Source organism: Brienomyrus brachyistius, chromosome 5, assembly GCF_023856365.1.
Source record: "Brienomyrus brachyistius isolate T26 chromosome 5, BBRACH_0.4, whole genome shotgun sequence".
NCBI lineage: Eukaryota > Metazoa > Chordata > Actinopteri > Osteoglossiformes > Mormyridae > Brienomyrus > Brienomyrus brachyistius.
Window position 1 is genome coordinate 18893472 of NC_064537.1, and position 17950 is coordinate 18911421.

The 17950-nt window shown below is 41.6% G+C and overlaps 1 protein-coding gene across 10 annotated transcripts; it reads left to right on the forward strand.

Annotated features, from left to right (window-relative positions):
• Positions 1-724: 724 nt before the first annotated feature.
• LOC125742659 (hemoglobin subunit beta-like) lies at positions 725-11311 on the forward strand. 10 transcript variants are annotated; one of them, XM_049014880.1, is made up of 4 exons: positions 725-803; positions 10355-10600; positions 10757-10979; positions 11149-11311. In XM_049014880.1, the coding sequence occupies exons 2-4, from the start codon at positions 10509-10511 to the stop codon at positions 11275-11277; spliced, it is 444 nt and encodes a 147-aa protein (XP_048870837.1). In that variant the 5' UTR covers positions 725-803; positions 10355-10508; the 3' UTR covers positions 11278-11311. The 10 variants fall into 10 exon arrangements, with proteins under 10 accessions (XP_048870837.1, XP_048870843.1, XP_048870844.1 ...); XM_049014886.1 differs by having other exon boundaries at positions 739-807; XM_049014887.1 differs by lacking the exon at positions 725-803 and adding an exon at positions 2391-2539.
• Positions 11312-17950: the final 6639 nt, after the last annotated feature.

Genomic DNA, 17950 nt, shown 5'->3' on the forward strand with positions numbered 1-17950 from the left:
CGCCAGCCTGAGAGTCTGGAAACACGTCACACCAGATGCATGAGAGATGGAAACCTGGGATATTCAGTCGAATCAGATCAAATATGATGCTAAGTTAGTACTAAGTTAAAATATGTTCCGGACTTGTAACATGCACCCATGATTTGGAACAGTCAGCAGGCTGTCTCTGGCCACGCCCCCTACACTCGGTCCGGCCCCTGGCTTTTCCTGAATTCTGATTCCTTTAGATAAACATTGACTTCATTGATATTGTTATTGATTTATCGACAGACCATCATACGTTTTAGACGTTATAATAACAACACTCTATTGATCCCCAAAGAGAGAAATTCTCTCCTTGCCTGCCCCCTCTTACTGTCCATGATACACAAGCACATATGTAGAAAAACGTCAGCTTGGAAGCCAAGGCTGGACTTAACCTCCTCCTTAGGGTTCAACTGGGAACTGCCCCATGGCCGAGCGGTCTAAAGCCTCCTGCGCAGCGAAAATGGCCTTTCAAAGTAAGGGGTATTCTGTTCTCCGAAGTAAGGCGTGGGTTCGAATCCAACTTCCGACAAAAGTTCTTCAATCGCTACAGCAGAATTTGAGCCACTGATCGGCTTTAATTGCTTTGTTTTATTTTTGCGTTTCAGGCAAAACTACATAACACTTAAAGACACTACGGGCATGTAAATTGAGAACGAAATTATAGTTATACCGAATCTCCTACACACAATACCAAGGTTACCAACTTTGGTCAGCTGACCGGAGTGAGACGTTCAATTCGCCACAAGTCTGCACACCCAGACACACGGATATAAAACGTATGTAAGTTTTTTTTAAATAGTCTGTAGGTTTTGCAAACTACTCTAAAGCCTTTGGTGTCGCTGATTTTACGTTTATACTAGTGTAAAATAGACTCGCCGTGAGATTTCTTTGCGCCAGCCTGAGAGTCTGAAAAAACGTCACACCAGATGCATGAGAGAGTCGGGAAACTTCGACGCGTTTCGTACCGCTGGCACAAGTTCGGCTGCTTCGTTTCAAAATGTTTAATGCAGAACAGCGCCATGAAAGCAAATGTTAAAAGACATTATGTCAGGACTTTCACTGAAGGCAGCAGAGCATCATATGCTACTGCTAACGTTTCGTGTTGTGTTCAGGCTCTTAAATAACATATACTGTCATTCTGATTTCTTTAGATAAACATTGACTTCATTTATATTGTTATTGATTTATCGACAGACCATCATACGTTTTAGACGTTATAATAACAACACTCTATTGATCCCCAAAGAGAGAAATTCTCTCCTTGCCTGCCCTCTCTTACTGTCCATGATACACGAGCACATATGTAGAAAAACGTCAGCTTGGAAGCCAAGGCTGGACTTAACCTACTCCTTAGGGTTCAACTGGGAACTGCCCCATGGCCGAGCGGTCTAAAGCCTCCTGCGCAGCGAAAATGGCCTTTCAAAGTAAGGGGTATTCTGTTCTCCGAAGTAAGGCGTGGGTTCGAATCCAACTTCCGACAAAAGTTCTTCAATCGCTACAGCAGAATTTGAGCCACTGATCGGCTTTAATTGCTTTGTTTTATTTTTGCGTTTCAGGCAAAACTATATAACACTTAAAGACACTTCGGGCATGTAAATGGAGAACGAAATTATAGTTATACCGAATCTCCTACACACAATACCAAGGTTACCAACTTTGGTCAGCTGACCGGAGTGAGACGTTCAATTCCCGTAAGATTTCTTTGCGCCAGCCTGAGAGTCTGGAAACACGTCACACCAGATGCATGAGAGATGGAAACCTGGGATATTCAGTCGAATCAGATCAAATATGATGCTAAGTTAGTACTAAGTTAAAATATGTTCCGGACTTGTAACATGCACCCATGATTTGGAACAGTCAGCAGGCTGTCTCTGGCCACGCCCCCTACACTCGGTCCGGCCCCTGGCTTTTCCTGAATTCTGATTCCTTTAGATAAACATTGACTTCATTGATATTGTTATTGATTTATCGACAGACCATCATACGTTTTAGACGTTATAATAACAACACTCTATTGATCCCCAAAGAGAGAAATTCTCTCCTTGCCTGCCCCCTCTTACTGTCCATGATACACGAGCGCATATGTAGAAAAACGTCAGCTTGGAAGCCAAGGCTGGACTTAACCTACTCCTTAGGGTTCAACTGGAAACTGCCCCATGGCCGAGCGGTCTAAAGCCTCCTGCGCAGCGAAAATGGCCTTTCAAAGTAAGGGGTATTCTGTTCTCCGAAGTAAGGCGTGGGTTCGAATCCAGCTTCCGACAAAAGATCTTCAATCGCTACAGCAGCATTTCAGCAACTGATCGGCTCTAATTGCTTTGTCTTTTTTTTGCGTTTCAGGCAAAACTACATAACACTTAAAGACACTACGGGCATGTAAATGGAGAACGAAATTATAGTTATACCGAATCTCCTACACACAATACCAAGGTTACCAACTTTGGTCAGCTGACCGGAGTGAGACGTTCAATTCGCCACAAGTCTGCACACCCAGACACACGGATATAAAACGTATGTAAGTTTTTTTTAAATAGTCTGTAGGTTTTGCAAACTACTCTAAAGCCTTTGGTGTCGCTGATTTTACGTTTATACTAGTGTAAAATAGACTCGCCGTGAGATTTCTTTGCGCCAGCCTGAGAGTCTGAAAAAACGTCACACCAGATGCATGAGAGAGTCGGGAAACTTCGACGCGTTTCGTACCGCTGGCACAAGTTCGGCTGCTTCGTTTCAAAATGTTTAATGCAGAACAGCGCCATGAAAGCAAATGTTAAAAGACATTATGTCAGGACTTTCACTGAAGGCAGCAGAGCATCATATGCTACTGCTAACGTTTCGTGTTGTGTTCAGGCTCTTAAATAACATATACTGTCATTCTGATTTCTTTAGATAAACATTGACTTCATTGATATTGTTATTGATTTATCGACAGACCATCATACGTTTTAGACGTTATAATAACAACACTCTATTGATCCCCAAAGAGAGAAATTCTCTCCTTGCCTGCCCCCTCTTACTGTCCATGATACACAAGCACATATGTAGAAAAACGTCAGCTTGGAAGCCAAGGCTGGACTTAACCTCCTCCTTAGCGTTCAACTGGGAACTGCCCCATGGCCGAGCGGTCTAAAGCCTCCTGCGCAGCGAAAATGGCCTTTCAACGTAAGGGGTATTCTGTTCTCCGAAGTAAGGCGTGGGTTCGAATCCAACTTCCGACAGAAGTTCTTCAATCGCTACAGCAGAATTTGAGCCACTGATCGGCTTTAATTGCTTTGTTTTATTTTTGCGTTTCAGGCAAAACTACATAACACTTAAAGACACTACGGGCATGTAAATGGAGAACGAAATTATAGTTATACCGAATCTCCTACACACAATACCAAGGTTACCAACTTTGGTCAGCTGACCGGAGTGAGACGTTCAATTCCCGTAAGATTTCTTTGCGCCAGCCTGAGAGTCTGAAAACACGTCACACCAGATGCATGAGAGATGGAAACCTGGGATATTCAGTCGAATCAGATCAAATATGATGCTAAGTTAGTACTAAGTTAAAATATGTTCCGGACTTGTAACATGCACCCATGATTTGGAACAGTCAGCAGGCTGTCTCTGGCCACGCCCCCTACACTCGGTCCGGCCCCTGGCTTTTCCTGAATTCTGATTCCTTTAGATAAACATTGACTTCATTGATATTGTTATTGATTTATCGACAGACCATCATACGTTTTAGACGTTATAATAACAACACTCTATTGATCCCCAAAGAGAGAAATTCTCTCCTTGCCTGCCCCCTCTTACTGTCCATGATACACAAGCACATATGTAGAAAAACGTCAGCTTGGAAGCCAAGGCTGGACTTAACCTCCTCCTTAGGGTTCAACTGGGAACTGCCCCATGGCCGAGCGGTCTAAAGCCTCCTGCGCAGCGAAAATGGCCTTTCAAAGTAAGGGGTATTCTGTTCTCCGAAGTAAGGCGTGGGTTCGAATCCAACTTCCGACAAAAGTTCTTCAATCGCTACAGCAGAATTTGAGCCACTGATCGGCTTTAATTGCTTTGTTTTATTTTTGCGTTTCAGGCAAAACTACATAACACTTAAAGACACTACGGGCATGTAAATTGAGAACGAAATTATAGTTATACCGAATCTCCTACACACAATACCAAGGTTACCAACTTTGGTCAGCTGACCGGAGTGAGACGTTCAATTCGCCACAAGTCTGCACACCCAGACACACGGATATAAAACGTATGTAAGTTTTTTTTAAATAGTCTGTAGGTTTTGCAAACTACTCTAAAGCCTTTGGTGTCGCTGATTTTACGTTTATACTAGTGTAAAATAGACTCGCCGTGAGATTTCTTTGCGCCAGCCTGAGAGTCTGAAAAAACGTCACACCAGATGCATGAGAGAGTCGGGAAACTTCGACGCGTTTCGTACCGCTGGCACAAGTTCGGCTGCTTCGTTTCAAAATGTTTAATGCAGAACAGCGCCATGAAAGCAAATGTTAAAAGACATTATGTCAGGACTTTCACTGAAGGCAGTAGAGCATCATATGCTACTGCTAACGTTTCGTGTTGTGTTCAGGCTCTTAAATAACATATACTGTCATTCTGATTTCTTTAGATAAACATTGACTTCATTTATATTGTTATTGATTTATCGACAGACCATCATACGTTTTAGACGTTATAATAACAACACTCTATTGATCCCCAAAGAGAGAAATTCTCTCCTTGCCTGCCCTCTCTTACTGTCCATGATACACGAGCACATATGTAGAAAAACGTCAGCTTGGAAGCCAAGGCTGGACTTAACCTACTCCTTAGGGTTCAACTGGGAACTGCCCCATGGCCGAGCGGTCTAAAGCCTCCTGCGCAGCGAAAATGGCCTTTCAAAGTAAGGGGTATTCTGTTCTCCGAAGTAAGGCGTGGGTTCGAATCCAACTTCCGACAAAAGTTCTTCAATCGCTACAGCAGAATTTGAGCCACTGATCGGCTTTAATTGCTTTGTTTTATTTTTGCGTTTCAGGCAAAACTATATAACACTTAAAGACACTTCGGGCATGTAAATGGAGAACGAAATTATAGTTATACCGAATCTCCTACACACAATACCAAGGTTACCAACTTTGGTCAGCTGACCGGAGTGAGACGTTCAATTCCCGTAAGATTTCTTTGCGCCAGCCTGAGAGTCTGGAAACACGTCACACCAGATGCATGAGAGATGGAAACCTGGGATATTCAGTCGAATCAGATCAAATATGATGCTAAGTTAGTACTAAGTTAAAATATGTTCCGGACTTGTAACATGCACCCATGATTTGGAACAGTCAGCAGGCTGTCTCTGGCCACGCCCCCTACACTCGGTCCGGCCCCTGGCTTTTCCTGAATTCTGATTCCTTTAGATAAACATTGACTTCATTGATATTGTTATTGATTTATCGACAGACCATCATACGTTTTAGACGTTATAATAACAACACTCTATTGATCCCCAAAGAGAGAAATTCTCTCCTTGCCTGCCCCCTCTTACTGTCCATGATACACGAGCGCATATGTAGAAAAACGTCAGCTTGGAAGCCAAGGCTGGACTTAACCTACTCCTTAGGGTTCAACTGGAAACTGCCCCATGGCCGAGCGGTCTAAAGCCTCCTGCGCAGCGAAAATGGCCTTTCAAAGTAAGGGGTATTCTGTTCTCCGAAGTAAGGCGTGGGTTCGAATCCAACTTCCGACAAAAGTTCTTCAATCGCTACAGCAGAATTTGAGCCACTGATCGGCTTTAATTGCTTTGTTTTATTTTTGCGTTTCAGGCAAAACTATATAACACTTAAAGACACTTCGGGCATGTAAATGGAGAACGAAATTATAGTTATACCGAATCTCCTACACACAATACCAAGGTTACCAACTTTGGTCAGCTGACCGGAGTGAGACGTTCAATTCCCGTAAGATTTCTTTGCGCCAGCCTGAGAGTCTGGAAACACGTCACACCAGATGCATGAGAGATGGAAACCTGGGATATTCAGTCGAATCAGATCAAATATGATGCTAAGTTAGTACTAAGTTAAAATATGTTCCGGACTTGTAACATGCACCCATGATTTGGAACAGTCAGCAGGCTGTCTCTGGCCACGCCCCCTACACTCGGTCCGGCCCCTGGCTTTTCCTGAATTCTGATTCCTTTAGATAAACATTGACTTCATTGATATTGTTATTGATTTATCGACAGACCATCATACGTTTTAGACGTTATAATAACAACACTCTATTGATCCCCAAAGAGAGAAATTCTCTCCTTGCCTGCCCCCTCTTACTGTCCATGATACACGAGCGCATATGTAGAAAAACGTCAGCTTGGAAGCCAAGGCTGGACTTAACCTACTCCTTAGGGTTCAACTGGAAACTGCCCCATGGCCGAGCGGTCTAAAGCCTCCTGCGCAGCGAAAATGGCCTTTCAAAGTAAGGGGTATTCTGTTCTCCGAAGTAAGGCGTGGGTTCGAATCCAGCTTCCGACAAAAGATCTTCAATCGCTACAGCAGCATTTCAGCAACTGATCGGCTCTAATTGCTTTGTCTTTTTTTGCGTTTCAGGCAAAACTACATAACACTTAAAGACACTACGGGCATGTAAATGGAGAACGAAATTATAGTTATACCGAATCTCCTACACACAATACCAAGGTTACCAACTTTGGTCAGCTGACCGGAGTGAGACGTTCAATTCGCCACAAGTCTGCACACCCAGACACACGGATATAAAACGTATGTAAGTTTTTTTTAAATAGTCTGTAGGTTTTGCAAACTACTCTAAAGCCTTTGGTGTCGCTGATTTTACGTTTATACTAGTGTAAAATAGACTCGCCGTGAGATTTCTTTGCGCCAGCCTGAGAGTCTGAAAAAACGTCACACCAGATGCATGAGAGAGTCGGGAAACTTCGACGCGTTTCGTACCGGTGGCACAAGTTCGGCTGCTTCGTTTCAAAATGTTTAATGCAGAACAGCGCCATGAAAGCAAATGTTAAAAGACATTATGTCAGGACTTTCACTGAAGGCAAGCAGAGCATCATATGCTACTGCTAACGTTTCGTGTTGTGTTCAGGCTCTTAAATAACATATACTGTCATTCTGATTTCTTTAGATAAACATTGACTTCATTGATATTGTTATTGATTTATCGACAGACCATCATACGTTTTAGACGTTATAATAACAACACTCTATTGATCCCCAAAGAGAGAAATTCTCTCCTTGCCTGCCCCCTCTTACTGTCCATGATACACAAGCACATATGTAGAAAAACGTCAGCTTGGAAGCCAAGGCTGGACTTAACCTCCTCCTTAGGGTTCAACTGGGAACTGCCCCATGGCCGAGCGGTCTAAAGCCTCCTGCGCAGCGAAAATGGCCTTTCAACGTAAGGGGTATTCTGTTCTCCGAAGTAAGGCGTGGGTTCGAATCCAACTTCCGACAGAAGTTCTTCAATCGCTACAGCAGAATTTGAGCCACTGATCGGCTTTAATTGCTTTGTTTTATTTTTGCGTTTCAGGCAAAACTACATAACACTTAAAGACACTACGGGCATGTAAATGGAGAACGAAATTATAGTTATACCGAATCTCCTACACACAATACCAAGGTTACCAACTTTGGTCAGCTGACCGGAGTGAGACGTTCAATTCCCGTAAGATTTCTTTGCGCCAGCCTGAGAGTCTGAAAACACGTCACACCAGATGCATGAGAGATGGAAACCTGGGATATTCAGTCGAATCAGATCAAATATGATGCTAAGTTAGTACTAAGTTAAAATATGTTCCGGACTTGTAACATGCACCCATGATTTGGAACAGTCAGCAGGCTGTCTCTGGCCACGCCCCCTACACTCGGTCCGGCCCCTGGCTTTTCCTGAATTCTGATTCCTTTAGATAAACATTGACTTCATTGATATTGTTATTGATTTATCGACAGACCATCATACGTTTTAGACGTTATAATAACAACACTCTATTGATCCCCAAAGAGAGAAATTCTCTCCTTGCCTGCCCCCTCTTACTGTCCATGATACACAAGCACGGATATAAAACGTATGTAACAGTTTTTTTTTATAGTTTGTAGGTTTTGCAAACTACTCTAAAGCCTCTGGTGTCGCTGATTTTACGTTTATACTAGTGTAAAATAGACTCGCCGTGAGATTTCTTTGCGCCAGCCTGAGAGTCTGAAAAAACGTCACACCAGATGCATGAGAGAGTCGGGAAACTTCGACGCGTTTCGTGCCGCTGGCACAAGTTCGGCTGCTTCGTTTCAAAATGTTTAATGCAGAACAGCGCCATGAAAGCAAATGTTAAAAGACATTATGTCAGGACTTTCACTGAAGGCAGCAGAGCATCATATGCTACTGCTAACGTTTCGTGTTGTGTTCAGGCTCTTAAATAACATATACTGTCATTCTGATTTCTTTAGATAAACATTGACTTCATTTATATTGTTATTGATTTATCGACAGACCATCATACGTTTTAGACGTTATAATAATAACACTCTATTGTTCCCGCAGAAAGTGAGGTAATCTGACTACAGAGATGCAAATTAAACCATTACAGATTGTTTATTCATGCTGAGCTTTCTATATAATGAATTTACCTTCATGAAATATGGCCTAATACTGTCTATAAACTACGCAATAATCAGGATCCATTCTGAGTTCAAGCACAGAAAAAATAATAATCATTTAATTAATAATTTAATAAACGGGACACAGGAAAGCATTCAGGTACATTTAAAGTAACAATGGCCACAAAGCGCGGAAAAAGAAAAGCAGTTCAATTAACTAACGTATTTCAGAATTATTAATACTTTGTAATGTAGCACAATCACGATAAATTCTTCGTCCTCCAGGGATGTTATTTCCTATTTTATGTTTGTGGTCATTACGAATAAGCACTTTACATTTCAGCATGATTTCAACTTCTTGTATCCCCAGTTAATCAACGTTTTACCTACATAAAGTTCTATTTGAAATAAGAACTCATCCATTGTCCTTTAATATGATTAATTCAGCATTTGTTATGAGTTTAAATGATGCAAAGAATCCAGTTTGTCTGACCCATTAATTTTCACATTTAGAGACGTTCAGTCACGGAAAATGTCAGGATTGATCTTTTATTATACCCACGTTATCAAACCATATATTAAGCTTTACAATACCAGTATTCTTTTATATTTATATACTTCGATAAAATATGATAAACGGTAAACTAAAGCCATTTATTAAACAGTAACGTGAACTTTAATATTTAAAAGTTGTTGCAGGTCGACAGTATTCAGTGTATGTTTATATTAATTAGCAAAATGCTTTCGGAGTGGACTTAGGTGGACATAGTTTTGCTCTCAAGATAACAGGAAGACTGCTTTCACTAGATAATCACTCTGTGAAATGGACCTGCTTTCATGTCAGGCAGTTAACGAACGCATTCAATTGTTTGAATAAAGTGCAACAATTGCAATAACAATTGCAAGTCCTTGATCATTTCTAAATTTTCTAAAAAAAGAAACACATAAAATAACACTGGTAACGAGGCACAAATAATGCAGTGGTCCACTGTTACTTAATGTATCAAATGACCAGAAACTAATTGTTAGTTACGTACCGATCTCATGTTCGTTCATTATTAATTAATCATAACGGTTCCTGCATTTCATGCAGTTACTATATTTGTTCGTAAGTAGAAATTGGGTTACTAAGTTATTCGTGCCCCTTCAGGTAAAGTGTCACTATAGAAATAAATAAAGAGGGAAATAAATAAAAGCATGCTGTTGCAGTATTTAATAGCATGCTTAAATTTTTATTTTGGAAACAAACAAAAAAAAATGTCAATCATAAGAAGTGCTAGTTTTTATCATCTAAGAGAACAACTTTTTCAAAAATTCTTTCAATTACAAATCAAAAAGTGCAAAGACCTCTCAGTAATCGCCATCTTCTTCAGTGACAGTTTGCCTGACTGCACTTGCATCCATTATCCAAGAGTTTCAAACACCAAGGTAATTGAGTTCTTTAAGTTCTGTAATAGTTCGGTGGTATTTGGACTGACTGCCCACTATAACGATTCGTATATGGATATATATTTAATAATATAATATGTACTTAATAACTCACAAACATTTGTTGAATGAAGTTATATGCGGAAATGCATATTTTTTTGGCACAAATGTGAGGCATATAAGACGCAAGAAGCAGTGTGGGCGAGTGCGTGTGTGTTTTCTCCGCTTCGAAGAAATTCACTATTTTATGCTAGTCTATTAAAGAAATAAAATTTTCATTGCGGGTTATGAATTTGTTCCTATAGTATTATCCGGCTACAGCGCCTCAACCAATCACACTCAACTTTTACTTCGGGGTGGAGTGAAGACCGAGCATAAAAGGATGGAAAAGCTGTGGAGCTGAGCTACTGAGATCATCATTCTCAAAGACAAAGTAAACAGGTCTAAACTAACGCCAACATGGTTCAGTGGACTGATGCTGAGCGCGCCGCCATCGCTGATATCTTCGGCAAAATCGACCGCGATGTAGTTGGACCAAACGCACTTGCCAGGTAACTCAGCTTTCTGTGTGATTGGCTTACACTATTAACTTAATTCGTATAACACTCATGAATTTACACCGGGTAAGTATAACCAAAATGTCAGATTTAATACATTTTATAAGCTGAAAATATTTGTTTTTCCAAATGCATCTTATTTTTTTCCAGGTGCCTTATCGTGTACCCCTGGACCCGGAGATATTTCGGTGGCTTTGGAAACTTGTACAGCGTCGATGCCATCCTGGCGAATCCCAAGGTCGCTGCCCACGGAAAGGTTGTGCTTGGCGGGCTGGAGAAGGCTATGAAGAACTTGGATGACATCAAGAAAACCTTCGCCCCGCTGAGCGAGCTGCATTCAGAGAAACTGAACGTGGACCCCGATAACTTCAGAGTGAGTGTTGTGCATGTACTGAGGCTGAAGCGTAATAAGAAAAGAAACAATAAAATTAACTGTTTATGGCGCAAACTGCTCTTTCCTATAATCAGATAATTAGAGGTGTTTCCCTATAAGATTCCCAGCGCGTTAACGCATTTCTCCTGCACTCTCTCTCTCTCCACAGCTGCTGGCTGACTGTCTCACCCTTGTCATTGCTGGGCAGATGGGCGCTGCGTTCACACCGGAAGTTCAGGCAGCGTGGCAGAAGTTTCTTGCTGTTGTTGTTTCTGCTCTCTGCAGGCAATATTACTAAAGTATCTCAATAAATTACAAGGAGTCAATTAAAATAGATTTTTTTTTCTCGTATTTCATCCACCTTTCTTTCCTTACCGAAGAGTTGAGGGGTGTTGAAATCTGAAGCCGCCATTCTCCAATCAAAGTTTCCTTCTCTGGTCGTCTCTGCTGTTTGTTGACAGTATCACTAAAGTGTCTCAATAAATTGAAAGGACTCAACAGAAATTGTTTGTCTCTTCTATATCATTGTATTTCATCTACACACAGAAGATGCATTGACCTTCAATCACATGGGTCACAAACACACAAACAAAAGCACATCTGGTGCAACAGCTTTCATGCTCTCAAACAAATAGCAGGAAATGGCATAGATCTGAAAACCAAACTGGCTCTTTATCAGAGATGTTAGAAAAAAAAATCCAAAAAGTTAAATGTAATATATTTCATCAGTATATTAAAAATATGTTTTGAAGGCTAAACTTTAATTATTGCATTGCTTGCTTGTATACTTGCATGTGTTATATCTTACCTAATTTAATAAGTATCTCTTTACTATTTCATTATATTCCCTATGTGTGGAAAACTTGGTTTTGGGGCCATTCCGCATGGCAACTGAAAATGTATTAACTTAACTTTTTCAAACTTGATAGACACCTGGGTAAAGACGTGGAAGTGATCACATTTGGAGACGGATCACACTAAAGGTGAAGCACCGCTGTGTAGTGATGCCGAAGAGAAGGGCACTTTTGACACTTGAGCCTGTTAATGCGATAACCCAAAAAGTATTGGAAGGATATTTTTCAAACTTTGCAGACACATTTGGTCCCCACAATGTAATCTAAACATGATCACACACACAGTGAGAGAAAGTGAGTGGTCAACCATAACATTAAACCATCCATCCGTCCATTTTCCAAACTGCTCATCCTTCTGGGTCGCGGGTGGTCCAGAACCTATCCCAGAAGCTATGGGCAGCGAGCAAGGAACCACCCAGGACGGGGGGCCAGCCCATCGCAGGGCACACTCACACACACCATTAACTCCTACAGGCAATTTGGTAACTCCAATTAGCCTCAGCATGTCTTTTGACTGTGGGGGGAAACCAGAGTACTCAGAGAAAACCCCACGACAACATGGGGAGAGCATGCAACCCTTCACACACATGTAACCCAGGCGGAGACTCGAACCCAGGTCCCAGAGGTGCTAACCACTGCACCACCATGGCATCCAAACATTAAGCCCCTGACAGGTGAATTGCATTGATTATGTCATGATCTGTTCCATCTATCCCCAGTGTGGCCAGTAGGGGTCACTGCTAGTCCTCCTTAACCCTCCCAATTCTCTCCAACTGCATCCAGATATTCTCTGTCCTGATGTGGTAACCATGTACACCTGCCTCTAGTCGGTGATCAATGCTATACGGGCCTCACACTAATCCTGTTCCTTGTAACCCAGTGTATGTCCAATGCATGTTCCCTGAGTCCATGAGTTTTCTGTGTAATGACCCTGTACTTTGGAACATGACAGATGATCTCATTATAATGATGCCTCTCAAGGGTGTCTTTATATATTAGGCAAGTGAACACTCAGTTCATGAAGTTGATGTGTTGGAAGCAGGAAAAATGGGCAAGCATGAGGATCTGAGCAATTTCAACAAGAGCCAAATTGTGGTGCTTAGATGACTGAGTCAAGGCATTTCCAAAATGACAGGTGTTGTGGGGTGTTCCCAGTATTCAGTGGTCAGTACCTACTGGTCCAAGCAAGGCCAATTGGTGAACTGGCAATGGGGCCACAGGTGCCCGAGACTCTTTGACATGCAAGGGGAGTGAAGGCCAGCCTGTCTGGTCAGATCCCACAGGAAAGCTACTGTAGCACAAATTTCTGAAAAAGTTATTGCTGGCCATGAAAGAACGGTGACAGAACACACAGTGGCTTCCTATGTATGGGGCTGCGACCCCTGCCCACCACCGAAAGTGCAGCGGGCATGTGAGCATCAGAATAGCACCCTAGAGCAATGGAAGAAGGTGGCCCTGTCTGATGAGGCATGTATCGATGGCCAGGTGCATGTGCATTGTTTACCTGGGGAAGAGATGGCACCAGTATGCACAACAGGACCAGGGCAAGCCAGCAGCGGCAGTGTGATGCTCTGCTGGGAAGCCTTGGGTCGTGACATCCATGTGGATGTTACTTTGACATGTAAGACTGGGGGTGCGTACCATGCAGGGGGTGTGTATCATGCAGGGGGAATGTACCATGCAGGGGGTGCGTATCATGCAGGGGGAGTGTACCATGCACGGGGAGTGTACCATGCAGGGGGTGCGTATCATGCAGGGGGAGTGTACCATGCACGGGGAGTGTACCATGCAGGGGGTGCGTACCATGCAGGGGGGTGCGTATCATGCAGGGGGTGCGTACCATGCAGGGGGTGTGTACCATGCATATCCAGATTCTCTCCTCCTGGTGCCCAGTACACCCACAACTGCGGCATGGCTCAACCTATTTTCGCATTTCTTACGAACAGGTTTTTAACAATAAACTGCATTTTAAATACCTGTGCATAACCGCAGACATTTTAGCTAATTCATTGCGATTACAGTGATTTTATTCTTCATTGCTGAAAACTGAACTTTAGAATGATGCTGAAACTGAAACACACAATAAATTGATATGCGATTTTTTTATTCCTTACAGGACGTGGGAACAATTAGTTGTCACCCGTGTGCACAAAACAGCAACAAACCATTACTAACTCGCAAGATGTATAAATAAGTAAGCAGATTCCTAATCATGAGAGTAGGTTGTGTTTTAACAGCTCACTGGATTTGATGATGATGGAGAACACGGAGGTGCATGCACACTGTATGCAGTGTGTATGGCTACTCCAGTGCCACCTACCTAAACATGGTTGCTGACCAAGTGTACCCCTTCATGGCAACAATATTTCCCAATGACAGTGGCCTCCTTCAACAGGGTAACGCGCCCTGCCACATGGCCAGAATATTTCCGGAATGGGTTTAGGAACATTAAAAAGAGTTCAAGGTTTTGACTTGGCCTCCAAATTCCTCAGATTTCTGATTTTGATTAGCGTGAACAAACACGCACCCATCCTATCTAGGTGGACTCAGCATCTATAGCAGGGGTCACCAACCTTTATGAAACTGAGAGCTACTTCACGGGTACTGAGCCATACGAAGGGCTACCAGTTTGAAACACCCTCCTACACTTCATGCATAATAAACATGTTTTAAATGTTTATTTTTTAGATATTGTCATTTTCAAATCTATATAAATGCAAATGTGATTAAAGAAGAATCGCAACAGGATAAAATTTAATTTTAGACACTGCTCACTGGTGAGTTGTGCTATTTTTAGAACAGGTCCGCAGGCGACTCATGTGGTCCTTGGGGGCGTCCTGGTGCCCGCAGTCACCATGTTGGTGACCCCTGACCTATCGGATGTGTTGGACAAACAAGTCTGATCCATGGAGCCCCCACCTTTCAGGATTTAAAGGATCTACTGCTATTTTTATTATTTTTGTACCAGATACCACAGGAGACCTACTGTTTGCAGGAGGCCTTGACTGGTCAGCACTGTCTTAGTGGCAGGAGGGGGACCAACACGATATTAGGACGGTTTACAAATCATTCATATTTACTTTACACTTTTTGAAGGAAACATTTTGAAGCCGAAATCTATGAAAATATGATGGATCGACCATAATTTTTTTTTTTATTGTTCTACAGAGTATTTGTTTGCTATAATATCTTCAAGCATCACACAAGGATCATTTGAATCTTCTACGAAATACATGAATGGCCTTATGATGCGTGCTGTAGATCAGGCCTGGGCAAAAATCAGCCTGCCCAGGTGTTTCTGCTGGCGGGGGCACAGAGGTGGATTAATGCATAGACTATCCTAGGCAACAGACTAGGGCCCCAGCAAACATCAGGGCCCCTCCCCAACTGAGGAAAAATGCAATAGTCAGATAAATCAGCAAAACCTGAGTATCCATCCTGATGTCAGCCTATAGAGCCCCCAGGTCAGATAGTCTGCCCCAGCTCACACAATCATTAAAATTAAAAAATGTATTTCATGTTGAAGTTCCATAAATAATCATAAATATAATTGCTACCTTCAAATCAACATGAAAAAATGAGTCTCATTAAATCACCCCAACTTCAATTCTCACCATTTTACAGCATTAATTTTAAAATGGCCAATGCTGAAGCTCCGATTTAGACCCCAAAAATATCGCCCAGGCCTGCAGTAGATGGTTCTCTTTGATGCAATACAGTCATGTGTATTTGAAACTGTGTTTATTAGATTGGAAAATAATTTCCTAATCACAATCGCTAAATCAAAGGCAACTGTCCCTAAAAGCTAGTATGAAGTTGTAAATAAATTTAAAATAAGCAAGAATAAGTAATAGCCAATCCTAAAACTAAAACTTAAAATGTAAACAAATGGGGCAAGGAAAGTGTGTCTCTCGGTTATTCCTAATCTCTGATCCTAAAAACGGCATCAGGTGGAGTCCTTCAGGAGTGGACAGAGCCTGGAAATCTAGATAGGATGGGTGCGTGTTTGTTCAAGATAATCAAAACCAGAAATGCACAAGAGGCCTAAACTGTTAGGTTCAATGTCGAGATACCAGAAAAATAAAGACATTTTAAATTAGATCAGCCAAACAACAAGTTTTCATTATATTTCCAAGTTGGCCGATTCTCTATAATTCTTCATCCCACTGGTTAATCAGTTTGACATAAAACCCTGATTTTAACATTTTTACTACATTAAAAATGAGACTAAATTCAACACATCGATACAGAGGTATAAAAGACACAGGGAAGGTAATTGTACTGATATTAAAATTAGTCATCAAACATAGAATAAAACCAAACAAAAAAATAAAAAGACCTTCTGTTAAAGTTTTATACAGGGCTTAAAATCTATTATACAAGCTGACTAATCAGCACAGGGAAACAAGTAAAACTTTAGAAGGATTGTAGTTATATTACCAGCAAAATGCCTAAATGTAATGTGAGGGAAAAAATTCCTTTCATTACCTCAAAAATTATTTGACTGTATCAGTGACAGATTACATATATTTCCGTGTTTAAGCTATTTGATGGGGTATGTAACCATATAATTTTTGAAATTTTATCCTGCATGTCATGGTGAAGGGATGATCCCCAATGTGCTTTACTGACAAATGGGGGAAATGTATTAGAATTCAGAAGTCAGAACATACACAGTGACCACTACAGTTAACAGTGTAATTCGGAATGAAGGACAGCTGTCTGGTGCAAACATATCTCTGTACAATAAGATCTATATATATGTACAAATCCAATATTTCATTAACATACATTTATTCCAAGAAGAAAAATTACTTCAACAAGAAATAATTGTCTTTAACAAAAACACATCTGCCACGATTGTTGGCACCCTAGGAAATTACAGTGAACATAATTTAACTGAAGCATGTTTCCCCAGTAAATTGTACATTTTTCAGTTGAGTGGAGTGAATAGGAACCTTCAAGCTGTAATCCATGACTTCCTGGTTAACAGGGATACGAACATGAGGAGACACAGAGCCCAAATTCCCTTAGTCATCCACCAACATGTGAAAGATAAGAGAACATACAAACCAAATGAGGGAGAAGTGTGTTGACCTTCATAAGTCAGGGAATGGATATTAACAAATAGCCACTCACCTTAAAATGACCATTACTATTGTTAGGGCAATAATAAAAAAGTGGACACCAACTGGAACTGTTACAAACCTGCCTGGAAGAGGAGCCAAGTTCATTTTCCCCCATATACAGTGAGGAGGATCATAAGAGATTCAAAAAAATCCCCAAGGATAACTGTTGGTGAATTATAACCTCGAATCAAGCGGGAGACGATGGATGGATGGATGGATAGATGGATGGATGGATGGATGGAAGGAATTACAATAGCAAGTAAAATCTTGAGATTACCTCGTCCCTGAAAAAACTATCAGACGCCCCCTTCATGCTAACAAATTATTTGGAATGTATTCCAGAAAAAGCTTTTTTTTGTCAGTTAACCACAAACTTAAGCACCTGGAGTTTGTGAAACACTACTACAACTTTGACTGGAACCAACTGTAATGGTCTGATGAAACAAAAATGGAGCTTTTTGGCAATAAACATAAGGTGGGTTTGGCATAAAAAGAAGGATGGCTATAGTGAAATTAACCTTATCCCTCATGCAAAATATGGCGGAGGTTCTGTGATGTTCTGGGGCTGTTTTTCCTCCAAAGGCCACAGAAACCTCGTTAGGGTACATGGCACTATGGGGTCCATGAAATACCAGGACATTTAAAATCAAAATTTGGCTGCCTCTGCCAGGAAACAGAATTTGGGGCGTCATTTGATATTCCAGCTGAACAGTGATCCTAGGCACATGTCCAAATCAACACAAAAATGGTTAGCTGACCACAGAATCACACTTCTGCCATGGCCATCTCAGCCCCCTGACCTGAACCCCACTGGAACCCTGCGAGCTGAGCTGAAGAGGAGATGGCACAAGAGAGGGCCGAGGACCCTGGATGATCTGGGGAGATTCTGTAAAGAGGAATGGTCTCAGATGTCCTACTCTGTATTCACCAAACTTATAAAATGTTACAGGAGAAGATTCAGTGCTGTTATACTGGCAAAGGCAGGTTG